The sequence below is a fragment of the Pleurodeles waltl genome, chromosome 7 (assembly GCF_031143425.1).
Source record: "Pleurodeles waltl isolate 20211129_DDA chromosome 7, aPleWal1.hap1.20221129, whole genome shotgun sequence".
In the NCBI taxonomy this organism is placed as follows: Eukaryota; Metazoa; Chordata; class Amphibia; order Caudata; family Salamandridae; genus Pleurodeles; species Pleurodeles waltl.
This window is the reverse complement of record NC_090446.1, coordinates 1,050,953,563-1,050,972,605: the sequence shown is the minus strand read 5'-3', so window position 1 is coordinate 1,050,972,605 and position 19,043 is coordinate 1,050,953,563. Positions and strand designations below refer to the sequence as shown.

The 19,043-nt window shown below is 42.7% G+C and overlaps 1 protein-coding gene across 1 annotated transcript in view; it reads right to left on the bottom strand.

Annotated features, from left to right (window-relative positions):
- SMURF2 (SMAD specific E3 ubiquitin protein ligase 2) overlaps positions 1 to 19,043 on the bottom strand; it is a 708,378-nt gene that overhangs the window by 521,202 nt on the left and 168,133 nt on the right. Inside the window, exon 4 of the mRNA XM_069199920.1 lies at positions 1,692 to 1,825. Within this exon, the coding sequence (XP_069056021.1) occupies positions 1,692 to 1,825 (134 nt within the window). The remainder of the gene's footprint in view (positions 1 to 1,691; positions 1,826 to 19,043) is intronic.

Below are 19,043 nucleotides of genomic sequence, written 5' to 3'. Positions count from 1 at the left end.
CAGTGTTCAGAATTGCTCCCAGATCCGGTTGTATCTGATAGTTGCAGGTGAGATTTGTGATAACTGATTGTGAATCCTAGGCTGTGTAGGATATCTATGGTATATTGAGTATGTTGTTGACAAGTTTGAATTGTACTGGCCTTTATTAACCCATCTATGGTATCTTTTGTTATGTTATGCTATGTTGGGTTATGCTATGCTATGTAGTGTTATGTTATGCTATACTATGTTGGGTTATATTGTATTATGTTATGCGATGTATTATGTTATGCTGTGTTATGTTGTGTTATTTTATGCTATGCAGTGTTATGCTATGTTAGGTTATACTGTGGTATGTTATGTTATGCTATCTTTTGTTATGTTAAGTTGCGTTATGCTATGCTATGTAGTGTTATGTTATGCTATACTATGTTGTGTTATATTGTGTTATGTTATGCTAAGTTACATAGTGTTATGTTATGCTATGTTATACTTTGGTGTTATGTTATGCTATGTTGTGTTGTGTTATGTTGTAATATTGTGTTATGCTGTGCTATGTTATGCTATGCTACGTTGTGATATGGTGTGGTATGCTATGGTATTTGTGTTATGCTATGCTATGTTGTGTTATGTTATGTTATGCTATGGTATTTGTGTTATGTTATGCTATGCTGCGTTATGTTATGATGTGTTATGATATGCTATGCTGTGTTGTATTATGTAATGCTTTGCTATTTCGTGTTATGTTGTGTTATATTGTGTTATGTTATGCTATGTTGTGTTATGTTAGGCTATGTTGTGTTATGCTATGTTGTGTTATGTTGCGTTGCGTTATGCTATGTTTTGTGTTAGCTGAAGGGATAGGAAACTCAATCCACCAAGCTAGGACGGAATAAACAACCAGGCACTTTATTTTTTATTTATTTTGTGAGCTTCTATAACGCGCTCAAGGCCTCCCTGGAGTGGAAGGAAAGGTGAAAGTGCATTGTATCCGTACAAAATATTCTGAAAAACAGGTAGGATTTATACAAGTTCCCGCTGTTGTGCCTATTCCCGCTGAGCGCGCAATGACCACAATGCAGCGAGAAGCAACGAGACAAAAGAAAAAAAAAATTGTTCACCCACGCTGAAGTAGATCGACAACGGGCAGTGTTACATTGTGTTATGCTATGTTGTACTATGCTGTGTTAAGTTATGCTAGGTTGGGCTATTTTATGCTATGCTATGTTGTGTTATGTTATACTATGAGTGCTTGCTGTGCTATGTTATTCTATGCTATGTTATGTTGTGTTATGTTATACTATGTTATGCACTGCCCCCCACCACCATCACTACGTGCGCTCCGCACCCGCCCCACCCCTTGTGAGCGAAGCGAGTAGTTAAATGGCATACTGCTTAACCTTTCTCTGCAAATATCTTTATTAGTGACAAATCCTGCACTGAGAAACATTCAGCACAAAACTATTTGAAAAATGTTGCATGGTTTCAGGCACAATGTGACCCTATGCAAATTTAAATAGTTTCAATAAAAAATTCGAAGATTTCAGATAATATTTTTGCAGCTTTGAAATTATAATTGTTGAACACAAATAAACAATTGCTGAGTGGATATGATGTATCAAACCTCAGTAGTTAAAATGGAAAACTGCAAATCTTAAAGCGCACTTATCTAAGAATCATACTACTTGTGAAATTTGCAAACTTCTACTTACACCCAGTATCTTTGAGGCGATTAATTGCACTGCAAAGGAGACGCACACAGCCCAGGAATCCAGCACCCTGTTTTTTATGAATTTTCTTATGATTCCAAACACTAATTGTGATTGAATCAGACTTTCCAATATATCTAGAGGATGAAAGTAAAAATAAAATAATTAAGAACTTTTAATGGCTAACCTTACCAATGCTTTGACATTTTCAAAGTTAGAATACTGTTAACTTTCATAACAGGCAGCATTACTAACGTGGCAAAATGTGGCGATGATTAAAATTCTTCATGTTGGCAAGTTCAACAAGCATTAGCACAGCCAATAGGTATCGTCCAGGCAAGAGCTATTGGCTTTGCCAATGCATTTTAGCCATATTGTTCACCAGCGAAGCAGCTGTTCAACATGGCTAAAACTTAGTGGCACAGAGAAGAGTGGCTTTGAGTGTCCGAGTGGAATGGCTTAAAGTGGAGTAGAGTGTTGCACAGTGGAGTGGCAGAAGTGTCATGCATTGGAGTGGCATAGTTTGGAGATGTGTATAATGGCATACACTGGCACAGAGTGCTGCTGAGTATAGTGGCGCAGAGTGTAGTGGCACTGAACTCAGCGGCATACAATGCATTATAGAATGCAGTGGCATTGGTTAAAGTGGTGCATACTAAGGTATAGTGGCGCATGTTGAGTTGGGCAGAGTCAAGTAGCACAGAGTTGAGTGGCGGAAAGTAAAGTCAAGTGGCACAGAGTGCAGTGACAGAGTGGTGCAGAGCAGAGTAGCATAGAGTGGCGCAGAGTATAGTGCCATAGAGTCAGTGGCGTAAAGTGGAGTAGTGCAGAGTAGAGTGGCATATAGTTCAGTGGCAAAAAGTGCAGTGTTGCAGAGTATATTGTCAGAGTGCAATGGTGTAGAGAGCAGTGGCGTAGAGTACAATGATGCAGAGTAGAGTGCAGTGGGATTGCAGTTGTGTAGAGTGCAGTTGTGTAGAGTGCAGTGGTTAAGAGTGGCGTGGCAATGAGTACAGTGGCACAGTGGGGTAGAGTGGTTTAGAGTAGATTGTTTCATATTAGAATGAAGTGGCATAGAGCGAGTGGTGCAGGGTAGAGTGTAGCTGCGCAGTGGCATAGAGTATAATGGCGCAGAGTAAAGTGATGTAGGGTGCAGAGGCATAAAGTGCAGAGGTGCAGAGTAGATCACAAAGGCATACAGTGGAGTGGCAAAGAGTGTACGGGCATAGACTTGAGTGTTACAAAGTAAAGTGCATTGGCATAGAGTGTATTGGCATAAAGTGCAGTGGCGTAGAGTGCAGTATTGCAGAGTTGTGTAGATTTCAGTCGCGAAGAGTGCAGTGGTGCAGAGTGGTGAACAGTGCATTGGCATAGAGTAGAGTGGTACAGGGTAGAGTAGAGTGGTACAGGGAGTGGTACAGGGTAGAGTAGAGAGGCATAGCGTGACGTGGCGTAGCGTGCAGTGGCATAGTGTGGAGTATTTATGATGTGGTGCATATTCCCATTATTGACAACACATTTTCAATTCAAATAACCATTACATCTGCACAGACATACGCTTTTACTAATAAAACTATACAGTGCATAGACAAAAATGTGTTGACATTTTATCACCTAGTTTAATATTTTAGTTTTGATCATATTAAGGTATTTGTTTCCAACGCTTTTTAGAAATAAACAATGTGCCTCATTTGTGCATTCATAATTCTGATATATTCTGAAATATTGACAGTTTATTTAAAGGTCCTCGTGTGCTAGAAAAAAACTCTTTCCAACCTCTAGTATCCAGCAAGATTGTCACCTAAATCCTCTAACTCTGAAGTCAGAGAAGGAAAAGTAAACCAGCACTGGACACATGTAGTAAGTGGCCTTGAGTAATCACATATTGACATGTAAATTTGTTATTAAAGGAGATTAGTAGAGGACACTCACACCGAAGCTCCTCCACTCTAAATGTTCAATTGTCACTATTCATAAATCTGCATTCTAAACCCCCTCCACATTATAAAATGTCATACAGAATGTTCCATGAAGAACCAAGCCCACGCAAAGTACTACACATCTTCCCTTCTTCCGACAACACAATCGCACAAAACCACTAACACACAATCACACAGTTAAAAGAAAAGGAAAAATCAAGAAACCTGCCACACAACATGACAGACAACAACACATATTAGAAAAGAACAAAATCAGGTACGCAACCTGCTGGGAATAACTATGCCTCTTTTCCCTCTAATCACACCCTGGGATTTCTCAGAGTCAACCTGAACTTCCTTCGGTTGCTAATTATTCCACCCACAACCATGAGTATCCATGTTGGCCAAAGGATTATGACGAACATTTTCATGTGGATTGCCCACTAACACCTTTTGCTAGGTTCTACCAGTGTCCACCAGTGACTTTAGTGACATTACCACAGATATTTTCCATCTTAACAGGTTCACTGATCTTAAGTTTACCTTTTAGCACATGGACAGTAGACTTAATGTGAACCATGTCACCAATCTTAAATGTGACTAGTTTGACACCTTTCTTTTGATCACACCACCCTTTTTGCTTCTCCTGTGTTTGACTTACAATCTTCTTCACTAAAGCCAACAACTGCTGCGCATCAGACTCACTCTTGAGCCATTTAGCCATCCATGCTGGTCTAAAACCGGTATTGGCTTTCCCACCCCTCAAAAGTTCAAAAGGAGAAACTTTAGGGCTTGAATGTGGTGTAGTTCTGTTGAACCATAACATGATATGCAGAAACTTTACCACATCATGGTTCACACTTCTGGTCCACTTGATGCATTCACCTACCACTTGGTTCATCCTCACCACAAGACCATTAATCTGTGGGTGGTACAAGGACGTTCTCAGGTGTTTGACCCCACATGATTCAAGAAAAACCTGCAGTTCTTTACTAATAAAGAGTGCCACTGCCTGAAAGACGAAATTCAGGAAATCCCTCCATCAGAAAGATTTTCCTAAGAAACACCATAATAACATTTGCACTTGGCTCTTTAATCATCTTAAGCGCAGGTCATTTTGAGCCATAATCCAGTAAGACAATAATGTATCTGGTACCACCTTGCAAGGACTCATAATATCAATACCAAGTTTGACCAATGGCCCAGAGACACTCAATCGGCCTGAGGGGCGATGTAGCCACCTTCAGGCTCTTGTCAGCAGACTTGCATACAAAACAGTTTTCTACCACTCCATTGACTTCAGCATCCATTCTTGGCCACCAAAATGAATCGTAAATACAAACATTTGTGAGAGACGAACAAAGATGTCCCTCCTGGGCTTTGGCAATAATACTACTTCTCACAGAAGGAGGAGGAATCAATAAGTCTGATTGCAGAAGAAGACCATCTTCAACTGAAACCTCACCACCCACCTTATAATAAGGTTGTATTAAAGGGAACAGGATTTTCTCTCTGGGCCACCCTCGTTTAACTAGGTCAACCCACAGTTGCAAAACCTGATCACTTTTCACAGCTGCCAACTATTCTTCTTTGGAGCAGACTTTCAACCCTGGTATTTCTAGTAATTTCATAAATCAGATCTGACAACTTCACATTACAATAATCACCTCTGCATGGGAAACAAGAAAGGAAATCAACTCTGCTATTCTTACCACCTGAAATGTACACCACATCAAATTGGTATTTCATCGGTTTCGTGGAGAGTCTCAATATTTGGGGAGTACAACATTTGCTTCTGTCACCTTCCAGAATATTAACCAAATGCTTATGACCTATCTGACATAAAACACCTTTCACACACATGCGGACAACATTTCTTAATGCCCCACCAGCAAGCCAGAAGCTCTTTCTCAATGACAGAGAATTGTAGTTCAGCTTCCTTTAATAATCTGGATGCAAAGGCTACAGTGCCTTCACCTTCCCCATCCTTCGGTGTGAGTGCATCCTCCAGCCCAACCTGTCTGGCTTCAACAGTGATGCAACATGGCAAACTTGGGTCAAAAGGCTTAAGAGCCTTAATCTGACTCAACAACGACTTGATTTGATAAAAAGCCATGGCACACTCATTACACCACTCAAATGTAGAATCCTTTTTAAGCAAAATGCTGATGGCCCTCACTCTGGTTGCAAAGTCGGGGATGAAACGAGAATAGAACTTGCACAGTACAAAGAAGGCTTTGACACCCACTTTATCAGCAGGAGGCGTGACACCCAAGATGGTTTCAACTAACCCAGGTGCGGGTTCAATACCATCCTTTGAGACCATGTGTCCAAAATATTCCACATCACTGCTTAACAATTTGCACTTTGATTTTTTAAGAACACCATGCTCTTTAAAAGATTCCAGAACTCTTTGGAGAATGGCATTACGACAGCCAACATCCTTTGTAAGCACCAAAACATGATCCTGAAACACCAGAATACCATCTACCTCTTTCAGAAAGTTGTACATAACTCTCTGAAAGACAGGGGCCGCAGAACCCAGACCAAAAGGCATTAATCAATACTGGAAAGTCCCAATGGATGAAATAAAGGCAGACTGGTGTTTTGAATCAGGATGGAGTTCCACCTGATGATAGCCAGAGGATATAATGAGTTTAGAAAAAACACCCCCCCCCCCTTGTGCATGCAAACAAATCACTGATCTTCGGTAAAGGATGTGAATCTAACCATATTTCTTTAGTTCAGGATCTGAGGTCCGTACAGCCCCGTAGTTGTCCACACCTTTTACATGCCACGACTAAGAGAGAGAGCCACAGTGGAGATTCAGCTGTTTCAATGATACCTTTCTCACACAAGTTCCTAAGTTCTTTGATTTTCTTTTGATTTGTGTTTTTGTATCATTAGAGAAGCAATTTAGTTTGGGTAGACACTGCTAATGCAGGCCAATTTTTTTCTGGATAGCATTTTAAAAAATGGCAGATGTGTTGCAGTGATGATGTAATATTTCAGGAACCATCAGACTTATACAGGGAGTGCAGAATTATTAGGCAAGTTGTATTTTTGAGGATTAATTTTATTATTGAACAACAACCATGTTCTCAATGAACCCAAAAAACTCATTAATATCAAAGCTGAATATTTTTGGAAGTAGTTTTTAGTTTGTTTTTAGTTTTAGCTATGTTAGGGGGATATCTGTGTGTGAAGGTGACTATTACTGTGCATAATTATTAGGCAACTTAACAAAAAAAAATATATACCCATTTCAATTATTTATTATTACCAGTGAAACCAATATAACATCTCAACATTCACAAATATACATTTCTGACATTCAAAAACAAAACAAAAACAAATCCGTGACCAATATAGCCACCTTTCTTTGCAAGGACACTCAAAAGCCTGCCATCCATGGATTCTGTCAGTGTTTTGATCTGTTCACCATCAACATTGCGTGCAGCAGCAACCACAGCCTCCCAGACACTGTTCAGAGAGGTGTACTGTTTTCCCTCCTTGTAAATCTCACATTTGATGATGGACCACAGGTTCTCAATGGGGTTCAGATCAGGTGAACAAGGAGGCCATGTCATTAGATTTCCTTCTTTTATACCCTTTCTTGCCAGCCACGCTGTGGAGTACTTGGACGCGTGTGATGGAGCATTGTCCTGCCTGAAAATCATGTTTTTCTTGAAGGATGCAGACTTCTTCCTGTACCACTGCTTGAAGAAGGTGTCTTCCAGGAACTGGCAGTAGTACTGGGAGTTGAGCTTGACTCCATCCTCAACCCGAAAAGGCCCCACAAGCTCATCTTTGATGATACCAGCCCAAACCAGTACTCCACCTCCACCTTGCTGGCGTCTGAGTCGGACTGGAGCTCTCTGCCCTTTACCAATCCAGCCACGGGCCCATCCATCTGGCCCATCAAGACTCACTCTCATTTCATCAGTCCATAAAACCTTAGAAAAATCAGTCTTGAGATATTTCTTGGCCCAGTCTTGACGTTTCAGCTTGTGTGTCTTGTTCAGTGGTGGTCGTCTTTCAGCCTTTCTTACCTTGGCCATGTCTCTGAGTATTGCACACCTTGTGCTTTTGGGCACTCCAGTGATGTTGCAGCTCTGAAATATGGCCAAACTGGTGGCAAGTGGCATCGTGGCAGCTGCACGCTTGACTTTTCTCAGTTCATGGGCAGTTATTTTGCGCCTTGGTTTTTCCACACGCTTCTTGCGACCCTGTTGACTATTTTGAATGAAACGCTTGATTGTTCGATGATCACGCTTCAGAAGCTTTGCAATTTTAAGAGTGCTGCATCCCTCTGCAAGATATCTCACTATTTTTGACTTTTCTGAGCCTGTCAAGTCCTTCTTTTGACCCATTTTGCCAAAGGAAAGGAAGTTGCCTAATAATTATGCACACCTGATATAGGGTGTTGATGTCATTAGACCACACCCCTTCTCATTACAGAGATGCACATCACCTAATATGCTTAATTGGTAGTAGGCTTTCGAGCCTATACAGCTTGGAGTCAGACAACATGCATAAAGAGGATGATGTGGTCAAAATACTCATTTGCCTAATAATTCTGCACTCCCTGTATACTTCATTTTGGTGTCAAAACATAGGTTTTAGGGGTCAAGTAGTCTAATAAAGACAGAACATAACTCCTCAGAGCAACCCTTGCACCATTATCCACAAGGGCAGCTTTATAATGATGTGTTTTAGCCATCATATTGGTAATTTATTTTAATATTGTTTTTATTTAAGGTTTTCTGTTGATTCAAATTTGTAAATATGAGCAAAGCAGGTGGGAGCAGAGGATTGTTTCCTCCTGGCACAGTGTTGCTAACTACAAGATAAGAGGACTCCTTCAACAAAGAAAAATGTGTCATGTGTCAAACTAATCTGAAAGAAAAGCTAGCGTCCACTGTGGCTGGACAGAAGAGAGTTTGAGATGCTGCAGAAATACAACAAGACGAAGTTCACAAAAGATAGAAACTGATGGGTGAAGAGCATCAAATATTTTATCATTCTAACAAGTGCTACAAGTCGATTACAATGGAAAAAAGCCTGGAAAAATATTGTCAAAAAATAGCAGAAACTGGTGAATCACAACAAGAAGACAAGTTTTCTGAGAAAGCAAAGACAACCAAACCCAATGCCCATCTATTTGGAATATCGGTGGATACACCTCGTCCACCTCCAACAACTGATCAGAAAGCAGAGGATCATCAATGTGTTATCCTAGGTTAAGCTAGAACAAGGGCTAAAGGAATTGATGAAAGAACAATGTACAGAGTATGTGAGTCTCAAAGGGCAAACATGTTTTAGCTGCGGCTAGTTTCTCCTACGAAGAAATTTTCAGGCGAGTAGCAGATCTAAACAGCAAGGTGAATGTAGTTGCAGCGCATTTGTATGCCCACTGGAACAGCATGCGTGCATGCTTTCGAAAATATGAATGTAAAATGAGCTCCCAGGGCAAACGTAACCAGCAGCTTCAAGTTAAGTTTGCACTCTTTAAAAAAATCAAATTAAGTTTTAAAGCCATTCGAGTGCTGGCTACAGGTTCATAGTCAGTGAGATCAGAGAAGTAATGGTTAACTTTGATGAAACTGTATTGATCCATGTTAATAAAATTAATATTTTTTTAGTGAAAGTTTACAATGAAAGAATTTTCTTTTGTCAGTCTAACAAAAAAAATTAGCCTCTAATGGTGTTCTCAGTTGATTTGACTCCGAAGTTCTTGCTTCCAAAGATGCCCAGTGTTCAAGGCACATATGCTTACAGGTGATGACACTGAGCAAAACTGGAACAAAGCTTGGAGCTTTAACTGCTAAACCTGTGAAGTTTCTAAAAAGATTTGCCTAGACAGAATAAGAATGTGGCTTTAAAGACATAGAAAAATACCTTGTGCGTGTGTAGAATACAAATTTAGACTGACATACATTTGACGATCTTCAGTACAGTAAGTTCAAGAGATCAGTCCCACTAAGTGACCTTCCACCAACATCATATTCGGTGTGTGGACACGTTAAAAGAGCGTTCTACTTACTCAGAGGATGTTTAAATGTTTTGGATCATGCATATGTACAGAAAGATCTGTGTGAATTTGGTTGGGAAGATATTGATGGGGTGCTAAAACCTACGAAATTTCGAAAGCCTCTACCCACAGAACTTACAGGTACATGTACTTGCAAAACCTGTGCTATAGAAAGATGTCTCTGTCAATATGCTCTTCTCAAATGTTCAGCATTCTGCAAATGTACCACAAGCAACTGCTGAAACAAAGTGAACTATGAAAATGTGTCTAAAACAGGAATGATAAACATTTTTTTTCAAATTCAGATCACAAACATGTTTGGTGTATACATAAAAGGATTAAACACCATTATATATGTATCTTCTTCCTCTATTATAGCCACCATTTTGGAAAATGGTAGAAGGGTCGCTCTGAAGACTACTTGGTCCCCAAAACCTATGTTTTTATATCAAAATGAAGTATACAGGTCTCCTAGTTCCTGAAATATTACATCATCATCACTGCAACACAACCGCCATTTTTTAAAATGTTGCCCAGAAAAACAAAGACGAAAAAAAAAAAAAAGAAAAAAAAAACACCGCTGGGATCAGCAATGTATCCAAGCTTAGATTACTTATCCAACGATCTAAAAACACAAATCAAAAATAAAAATCTCTGGAATTTTTTTTTTACGGCGGTATATCAGGGGGCTGGGATTATAATGGGTACTCCTCTTAACTTGTGCCTAATGGGCACTGCACCTTCCTCTAGCCTAATCTTGTGTTTAAATTCTTTAATCTTGCCTAAATCATCACTGAAAACAGCACGAAATTTCATACTCCACTTCTGATCTACAAGAATCTGCTCTTTATCACCCAGCTTCAAGATCATCCCTAAAAGCCCTGGATGAAACCATCCTAGAATGTTAATGCCCTGAACTACCACAAAAACCTTCCCTTTGATCCTCCTCCCTTTGAGCTCCGACACATCCTCAAAATACCCCATAAACTCTATCTTGCACCCTTCACATGAAACAAGAGAACGGTTGGGATGCATCAAAGGTCTCCTGCCCCAAATTTCTGAAAAGAGATGATGTGTAACCATATTGATCCCGGCATCAGAATCTACTAAATGTTTCACAACTTTATCATGCACACGAATCTCAGCATTTGGATCTACACACACAGAGGGATCAGTCACCCTGGATCACATAGCAAATCGGAACTTGCTAAAATGACAGCAAAGGTATAATCGAGGCCAATGACCAGCGTTAAGGAAGTTGCAATATTTCATTCCGAACTGATTTGGTATTAAGATTAAGGAACATATATAATAATAAAAACTACTAAAAAAGAAAAGATGACTGAATTACAGTCTTCCAGCAAAAACCAAGATATTTTTCGACACTGTAGCTGTCTTTAAAAGCCTATATTACAATTTAAGAGGGAAAATGGCGTGGTTTTTTTTAGGCGTAGCAAGAGAAAACGTGGACAACATCCTTTACCTCTGCCACAAATTGCAATACTACCGAGTTAAATATCTTCAATAAATGTTTTATTTACCATGGCAGGCTGCAGGACATATTCACTAGGGACTGAACTTCACTACAAATGATAGAAAAACTTTACTAGGCAGAGTAGCAAACTTTATGTCAATTGTAGCAAGCAAACTGAATAAACTAAGAAAAGCTAAATTATAGATGAACTGTATGTGTGCAGCATTGCCATTGGTTTTAAACTCTAGAAAAGAGAAAATATCAAATTAACTGCACTTTCATCGTATATTGTTGGGTCCAACATCAACTATTTTTCATCGTTTCAATTTGGTTTTTATACGCTTTATGTGTTAGATACTTGGGTTTGTTTCATATTTATTCTTTGGTAAATGTAGTCCATAATGCCACACAATACTATTTACTACTATGCCAAAGAAAATACAAATGTCCTCATCATGTCTTACATATTGGTATCTGTCACTATTTTAATACATGTTCTCTTTCTCAGATCACTAATCCCAAGAAATCCATTTTCGTTTTAAAAAAGTAAGCTGTTTTTGTTAATCTAACTGTACACAAAGTAAGTCATTTTTAGGTCTTGCTTACACAGTGAATGCACTGTGCTGCAAGAGGTACTGTTTACAACTCAGTGGGTTTACAACCTGCCCACAGCATACTATTAGTTGTTTTCATTATCACTCACATTTGCAATCTTTCAATTGCCTATTTCCCATAGGCATCCATTCCTTCCTTGTGTTAAGCTCCTCCCTGGAGCATGGACCAAGTACATACATACTTCCTTTTCTTTGTTCTTCCTCATCTTTTTGCAACACACTTTTTTTCATTTTAGAAGCATTTCCTGCTTTTACCACAGGCATATTGCTTCTTATGTATGTTGCTTTCACCTTATTTGCTATATCTATTGATGATTTAGGGGCAGATGTAGCAAACCGTTTTACCCAGTCTGTCTCTATGGGAAAATGTGTTTGTACAAAAGGCCCTTTGTTACACCCATAAATGTGCCACTCTACACCACACAATGCACCACTTCACTCTAAGTCACTCTACACCAGCCTACTCTATGCCACTCCATTCTATGCCACTCTTCTCCACGCCACTCTGCCACCCCACTCTACAGCACTCTATGCCACTATGCGCCATTCCATGACAGTCCACTCTACTCCATTTTACACCATTCCACTGTACGCAACTGTATTCCATGCCACTCCACTTTTGCCATCCCACTGTATTCTACAGCACTCTATGCCACTCCACTCGATGGTACTCCACTGCACACAATGCCACTCTACACCACTCTATACCAATTTACTGTAAGCTTCTCCACACTACGTTACTCCATGCAATGCCTCTCTACAACAGTGTATACTACTGCATTCTTACGCCATTCTACTGTACGCTAATCCATGCTACTCTATGTCAGTCAAGTACACGCCATTCTACTCCACAATCTACACCATTCTACTAACGTTGTTGTACAACATGGCTAAAAGACAATGGCAAAGCCAGTAGCTCTCATATAGTTGAGACCTTTTGGCATTGCCAATGATTGTTTATTACTTTTCACAGAGATTGGATTGTAGAATGGAAAAATGCTATAGAAATTGACTGGTCTTCCTTTATATCCCTTTCTTTGTTCTCCTCTTCTCATGACAAACATTACAACTATCAAACGTGAACCTCCACTTATATCATCTATTATTGATCACATGGGGAATGAAGCAGGTGCAACAGCATTAGCCAGTTTGATCAACAAATTGAATAGCACTGCATAGAAATCATTTCTACAGGGAGTGCAGAATTATTAGGCAAATGAGTATTTTGACCACATCATCCTCTTTATGCATGTTGTCTTACTCCAAGCTGTATAGGCTCGAAAGCCTACTACCAATTAAGCATATTAGGTGATGTGCATCTCTGTAATGAGAAGGGGTGTGGTCTAATGACATCAACACCCTATATCAGGTGTGCATAATTATTAGGCAACTTCCTTTCCTTTGGCAAAATGGGTCAAAAGAAGGACTTGACAGGCTCAGAAAAGTCAAAAATAGTGAGATATCTTGCAGAGGGATGCAGCACTCTTAAAATTGCAAAGCTTCTGAAGCGTGATCATCGAACAATCAAGCGTTTCATTCAAAATAGTCAACAGGGTCGCAAGAAGCGTGTGGAAAAACCAAAGCGCAAAATAACTGCCCATGAACTGAGAAAAGTCAAGCGTGCAGCTGCCACAATGCCACTTGCCACCAGTTTGGCCATATTTCAGAGCTGCAACATCACTGGAGTGCCCAAAAGCACAAGGTGTGCAATACTCAGAGACATGGCCAAGGTAAGAAAGGCTGAAAGACGACCACCACTGAACAAGACACACAAGCTGAAACGTCAAGACTGGGCCAAGAAATATCTCAAGACTGATTTTCTAAGGTTTTATGGACTGATGAAATGAGAGTGAGTCTTGATGGGCCAGATGGATGGGCCCGTGGCTGGATTGGTAAAGGGCAGAGAGCTCCAGTCCGACTCAGACGCCAGCAAGGTGGAGGTGGAGTACTGGTTTAGGCTGGTATCATCAAAGATGAGCTTGTGGGGCCTTTTCGGGTTGAGGATGGAGTCAAGCTCAACTCCCAGTCCTACTGCCAGTTCCTGGTAGACACCTTCTTCAAGCAGTGGTACAGGAAGAAGTCTGCATCCTTCAAGAAAAACATGATTTTCATGCAGGACAATGCTCCATCACACGCGTCCAAGTACTCCACAGCGTGGCTGGCAAAAAAGGGTATAAAAGAAGGAAATCTAATGACATGGCCTCCTTGTTCACCTGATCTGAACCCCATTGAGAACCTGTGGTCCATCATCAAATGTGAGATTTACAAGGAGGGAAAACAGTACACCTCTCTGAACAGTGTCTGGGAAGCTGTGGTTGCTGCTGCACGAAATGTTGATGGTGAACAGATCAAAACACTGACAGAATCCATGGATGGCAGGCTTTTGAATGTCCTTGCAAAGAAAGGTGGCTATATTGGTCACTGATTTGTTTTTGTTTTGTTTTTGAATGTCAGAAATGTATATTTGTGAATGTTGAGATGTTATATTGGTTTCACTGGTAATAATATATAATTAAAATGGGTATATATTTGTTTTTTGTTAAGTTGCCTAATAATTATGCACAGTAATAGTCACCTGCACACACAGATATCCCCCTAACATAGCTAAAACTAAAAACAAACTAAAAACTACTTCCAAAAATATTCAGTTTTGATATTAATGAGTTTTTTGGGTTCATTGAGAACATGGTTGTTGTTCAATAATAAAATTAATCCTCAAAAATACAACTTGCCTAATAATTCTGCACTCCCTGTAGACTGGGTACAGCAACCCTGCATTACATTTTAGCTTCAATAGCCAAGGTTCTTACTCGTATAGTTTATGGTAGACATCTTCGACCATCCAAACACTGGCATATCACTGGTGTTATATACAAGACTAAGGGCCATATGTACGAACACATTTTCCCATTGACACAGAATGGGAAAAACCTTTGCTACATCTGGCCCTAACTGTGACCGGGGTAGGTCAATGACGACACAAAGGTAGTGGTATATGAGTTCAGGTGAGTTTTATTTATTGTATTAAATCTGGCGTGACATATAAGTGACTTCTGCTGTACTGTTCACTCTTCGTCTGTCTTCCAATGGGTTTCACTTCTCCTTTTGTTTCTCTTTCTTACATGGTTCCCAGGAGGCGCATGTGGGAAAGAACAAGATACGATATCGTTAAGTTCCTTTCCTTTATCCCCTTGTTCTTTATTTTCCTACTCTTCTCTCTGTTTAAAGTGTTTTCTTCTCCTTCTTTTCTAGTGTTTTTCCTGTTCTTTATCATCTACTTGGGACTTTTCTGTCGTTTGTTGTAGGCTTCTGTGTTGTCTGACTCTCTATGCACAACTTCCTGTTGTCCTGTACTCTATTATTCTTTATCTTAACCCTCTTGGGTTATCTTTTCCTCTCTACCTTTAGGCTCTTGGTTCTTTTCTCTCTCTCTCTTGCTTTCTGACCCCTTCTGTCTCTTATGCCTGCTTCCTGTGTTTGTTGGAATTCCTGTTTACTGTCCTGTTACCTCGTATTTCTTGCACGTTGTCTCTCTTTGCTCTCTCCCACCCTTCCTCCTCTTTGCTGCCTTCCCGCTCCTCCCTTTTTGTTCTCTCCCTCCCCCTTGTCCTTCTTTCCCCCTTCCCCCTTGTGTCCTCCCCTTCTCTCCTCCCAAGTTTCCCTTAGCCGGTTTGAGGACACACCTGAGTGTGCTTGAAGTTTCGCGGTGCGCCTCCTGCGCCGCCGACGATGCTGCAGGTCCCTCTGGGCACTCTCCTCCTGGTTCCCGCCTCTGCTCGAATCTTCGTTCTCCCACACTCCTGCTTCTTCCGCCTTCCTCCTCTTCCCCGCCGTCCGTCTTCTGATCTGTATTCCCCAGCGCACAAAAACGTCCCGGCTGCTCCTTTGACGCCGGAAGTCCCATGGGATTCGCTGCCTCGTCCTTCAGATCCGGGAGCACCAGCACATGTTGTGTTTATGGACGGGCCGCGCAGCGCCGGCCCGTCACAGTAACCCTGTGCAAAAATCTGATTAACCTGATAATGGATCTTCCTAAATACTCCCATTACTATTTTGTGCATAAACGTGGATTTATAAATACCTATTTAACAAGATGATGTATTTTTTATTTCCAAAACATCCCTTGTCAAATCCAGGTAGTGTTTAAAGCTCCCTTCAGGGGCACCAGAGAGCCCTGGCAGCCCAATGGTCACCTAGGAGCAAGGCTTTGCCAGCCAGGGCGATTACTCAGTCATTCATCCCGCATGTAAAAGGGGGAATCAATCCTGCCAAGATGTCACTGCTGCTCTTGGTGGCTGCAGTCCGTGGTTCGGCCTCCCATTTCCGGATCGGAGTAATGGCTGCAGATATATCCTGTGACGTGGGATGCTGGAGCCAAGAGCAGGGAGAGTGTGCCACCCCCAAACAAGTCTTCACAGCGATTGCAGCCAATTAAAGGGCTGCAGGAGGAGCTTCACCTGGGACTGGCGACTGCAGCTGAGCTGGAGGACAGTCTAGAGAGAGAGTGGTTTGCGCACACTGAAATCCATCAGCACCAGGTGAGGGACACATGCAAAGTGAATGGACTGTGGCTCGATCCTGTCCTCCATTGTAGAGACTGTGACTAAAAGCCTAAAGGGAGGATCTTACTGAATATACCTTCCAAAGCAGGACCGGCCTTGGGGTGGGGGGGATATGCCTCACTGCCATAGGAATGGCAACCTGGCAGCATGCACCAGTTACTCCTAGGAACTTCGCACTGGGCATACCACAGTTGGGACCCAGCACGGAAAGATGCTACTGCGCCAGGCTGAACTTTGGTTTGCTTGTTACCCCGGCAATCCTTTCCTGGGGAGTGGCGGGTCCCAGACCACTGAGGTCACTGGCAACCTGGGATTGGCAAGCTTGACACCCGCTCTCCCACCTGTGGTGTCAAATGAGGCCTTCTGAATGACACCATAGGTAAAAGTGACAACAAGCAAAATAAACTAAGCTTTGAAGCTTGGCTCCTCACACACTGCAATCTTGAAGACAGGGGTTCACACGGAGGAGGCGCTGGAGACTGAGGGGACCACAACCGCTCAGGACTTTAAGACCAAGTTTATGAACTTCAAACACAGCCTGAAAACTACTTGACTCCTGTAGGAAAATGGCTCCCTGTTGCAGTTACCCCCCACGTTTTGCCTGATATTGATGCTGACTTGACTAAGAAGTGTGCTGGGACCCAGCTAACCATGCCCCAGCACCAGTGTTCTTTCACTAAAAATGTACCATTGTTTCCACAATTGGCACAACCCTGGCACACAGAAGTACCAAGGGTCCTGTGACCAGGGAAGACCCCTAAGGGCTGCAGCATGTGTTGTGCCACCCTAAGGGACCCCTCACCTAACACATGTACACTGCCACTGCAGATTGTGTGTGGTGGGGAGAAAAAGGCCAAGTCGACATGGCATCCCCCTCCGGATGCCATGCACACAACATACTGCCTGTGGCATAGGTAAGTCACCTCTCTAGCAGTCCTTAAAGCCCTAAGGCAGGGTGCACTATACCACATGTGAGGGCATATCTGCATGAGCAATATGCCCCTACATTGTCTCAGCCAATTCTTAGAGGGTGTAAATACAGTGTGGCCATATTAAGTACATGGTCTGGGAGTTTGTCAAAACGAACTCCACAGTTCCATAATGGCTACACTGAACACTGGGAAGTTTGGTTTCAAACTTCTCAGAATAATAAACCCACACTGATGCCAGTGCTGGATTTATTAATAAATGCACACAGAGGGCATCTTAGGGAGGCCCCCTGTATTTTGCCCAATCCTTCGGTGCAGGACTGACTGGTCTATGCCAGCTTGCCACAGACGAGTTTCTGACCCCATGGGGTGAGAGCCTTTGTGCTCTCTGAGGCCAGGAACAAAGCCGGCATTGGGTGGAGGTGCTTCACACCTCCCCCCTGCAGGAACTGGAACACCTAGCAGTGGGCCGCAAAGGCTCAGGCTTCGTGTTACAATGCCCCAGGGCACACCAGCTAGTGGAGATTACCTAACCCCCTCTCCCCCGGACACAGCCCCCACTTTTGGTGGCAAGTCCAGAGGAGATAATGAGAAAAACAAGGAGGAGTCACACCCACCAGTCAGGACAGTCCCTAAGGTGTCCTGAGCTGAGGTGACCCCTGCATCAAGAAATCCTCCATCTTGGTTTTGGAGGATTCCCCCCAATAGGAATAGGGATGTGCCCCCCTCTCCTAAGTGAGGAGGCACAAAGGGGGTGTAGCCACTCTCCAGGACAGTAGTCATTGGCTACTGCCCCCCAGACCTAAACACACCGCTAAATTGAGTATTTAGGGGCAACCCTGAACCCAGGAAATCAGATTCCTGCAACCAACAACAAGAAGGAGGACTGCTGACCTGAAAGCCCCGCAGAGACGAAGGAGACGACAACTGACTTGGCCTACCGGCCAGTCTCCAGGCAGCAACACATCCAGCGGGACCAGCGACCTCTGAGGACTCAGAGGACTGATCTGCACCTAACGGACCAAGAACCTCCCGAGGACAGCGGCTCTGTCCAGAAACAACTACAAAACAACAAGTAGAAACCAACTTTAAAGAGACTCTCGCTTCCCGCCAGAAGCGGGAGTCTTCACACTCTGCACCCAACACCCCCGGCTCGAGTTTGGAGAAACCAACACTGCAGCGAGCACTCCGAGGCGACTACAACAACGTGGACACCCTGAGTTGACCTCCCTGCACCCCAACAGCGACGCCTGCAGAAAGGATCCAGAGGCTCCCCCTGACAGCGACTGCCTGGTAAAAAAGGAACCCGACGCCTGGACCAAGCACTGTACCCGCACCCCCCGGGACCAAGAGGAACCACCTACCAGTGCAGGAGTGACCAGCAGGCAGCCCTCATTCTAGCCCACTCAGTGGCTGGCCCGAGAAGCCCCCCTGTGCCCTGCCTGAATCGCCAGAGTGACCCCTGGGTCCCTCCATTGTTTCCAATACAACACCTGAGGCCTACTTTGCACACTGCACCCGGCCGCTGAGGGTGTGTTTTGTGTGCTTGTGTGTGTTCCCCCAGTACTCTACAAAAAAAACCTAGTCTGCTCCCCGAGGACGCAGGTACTTACCTGCTAGCAGACTGGAACAGGAGCACCCCTGTTCTCCATAAGCGCCTATGTGTTTTGGGCCCTCCTTTGACCTCTGCACCTGACCAGCCCTATGCTGCTGGTGCTGTGGCTTTGGGGTTGCCTTGAACCCACAACACTGGGCTGCCTACGCCCAGGAGACTGACTGTGTAAGTGCTTTACTTACCTGAGAAACTAACGATTACTTACCTC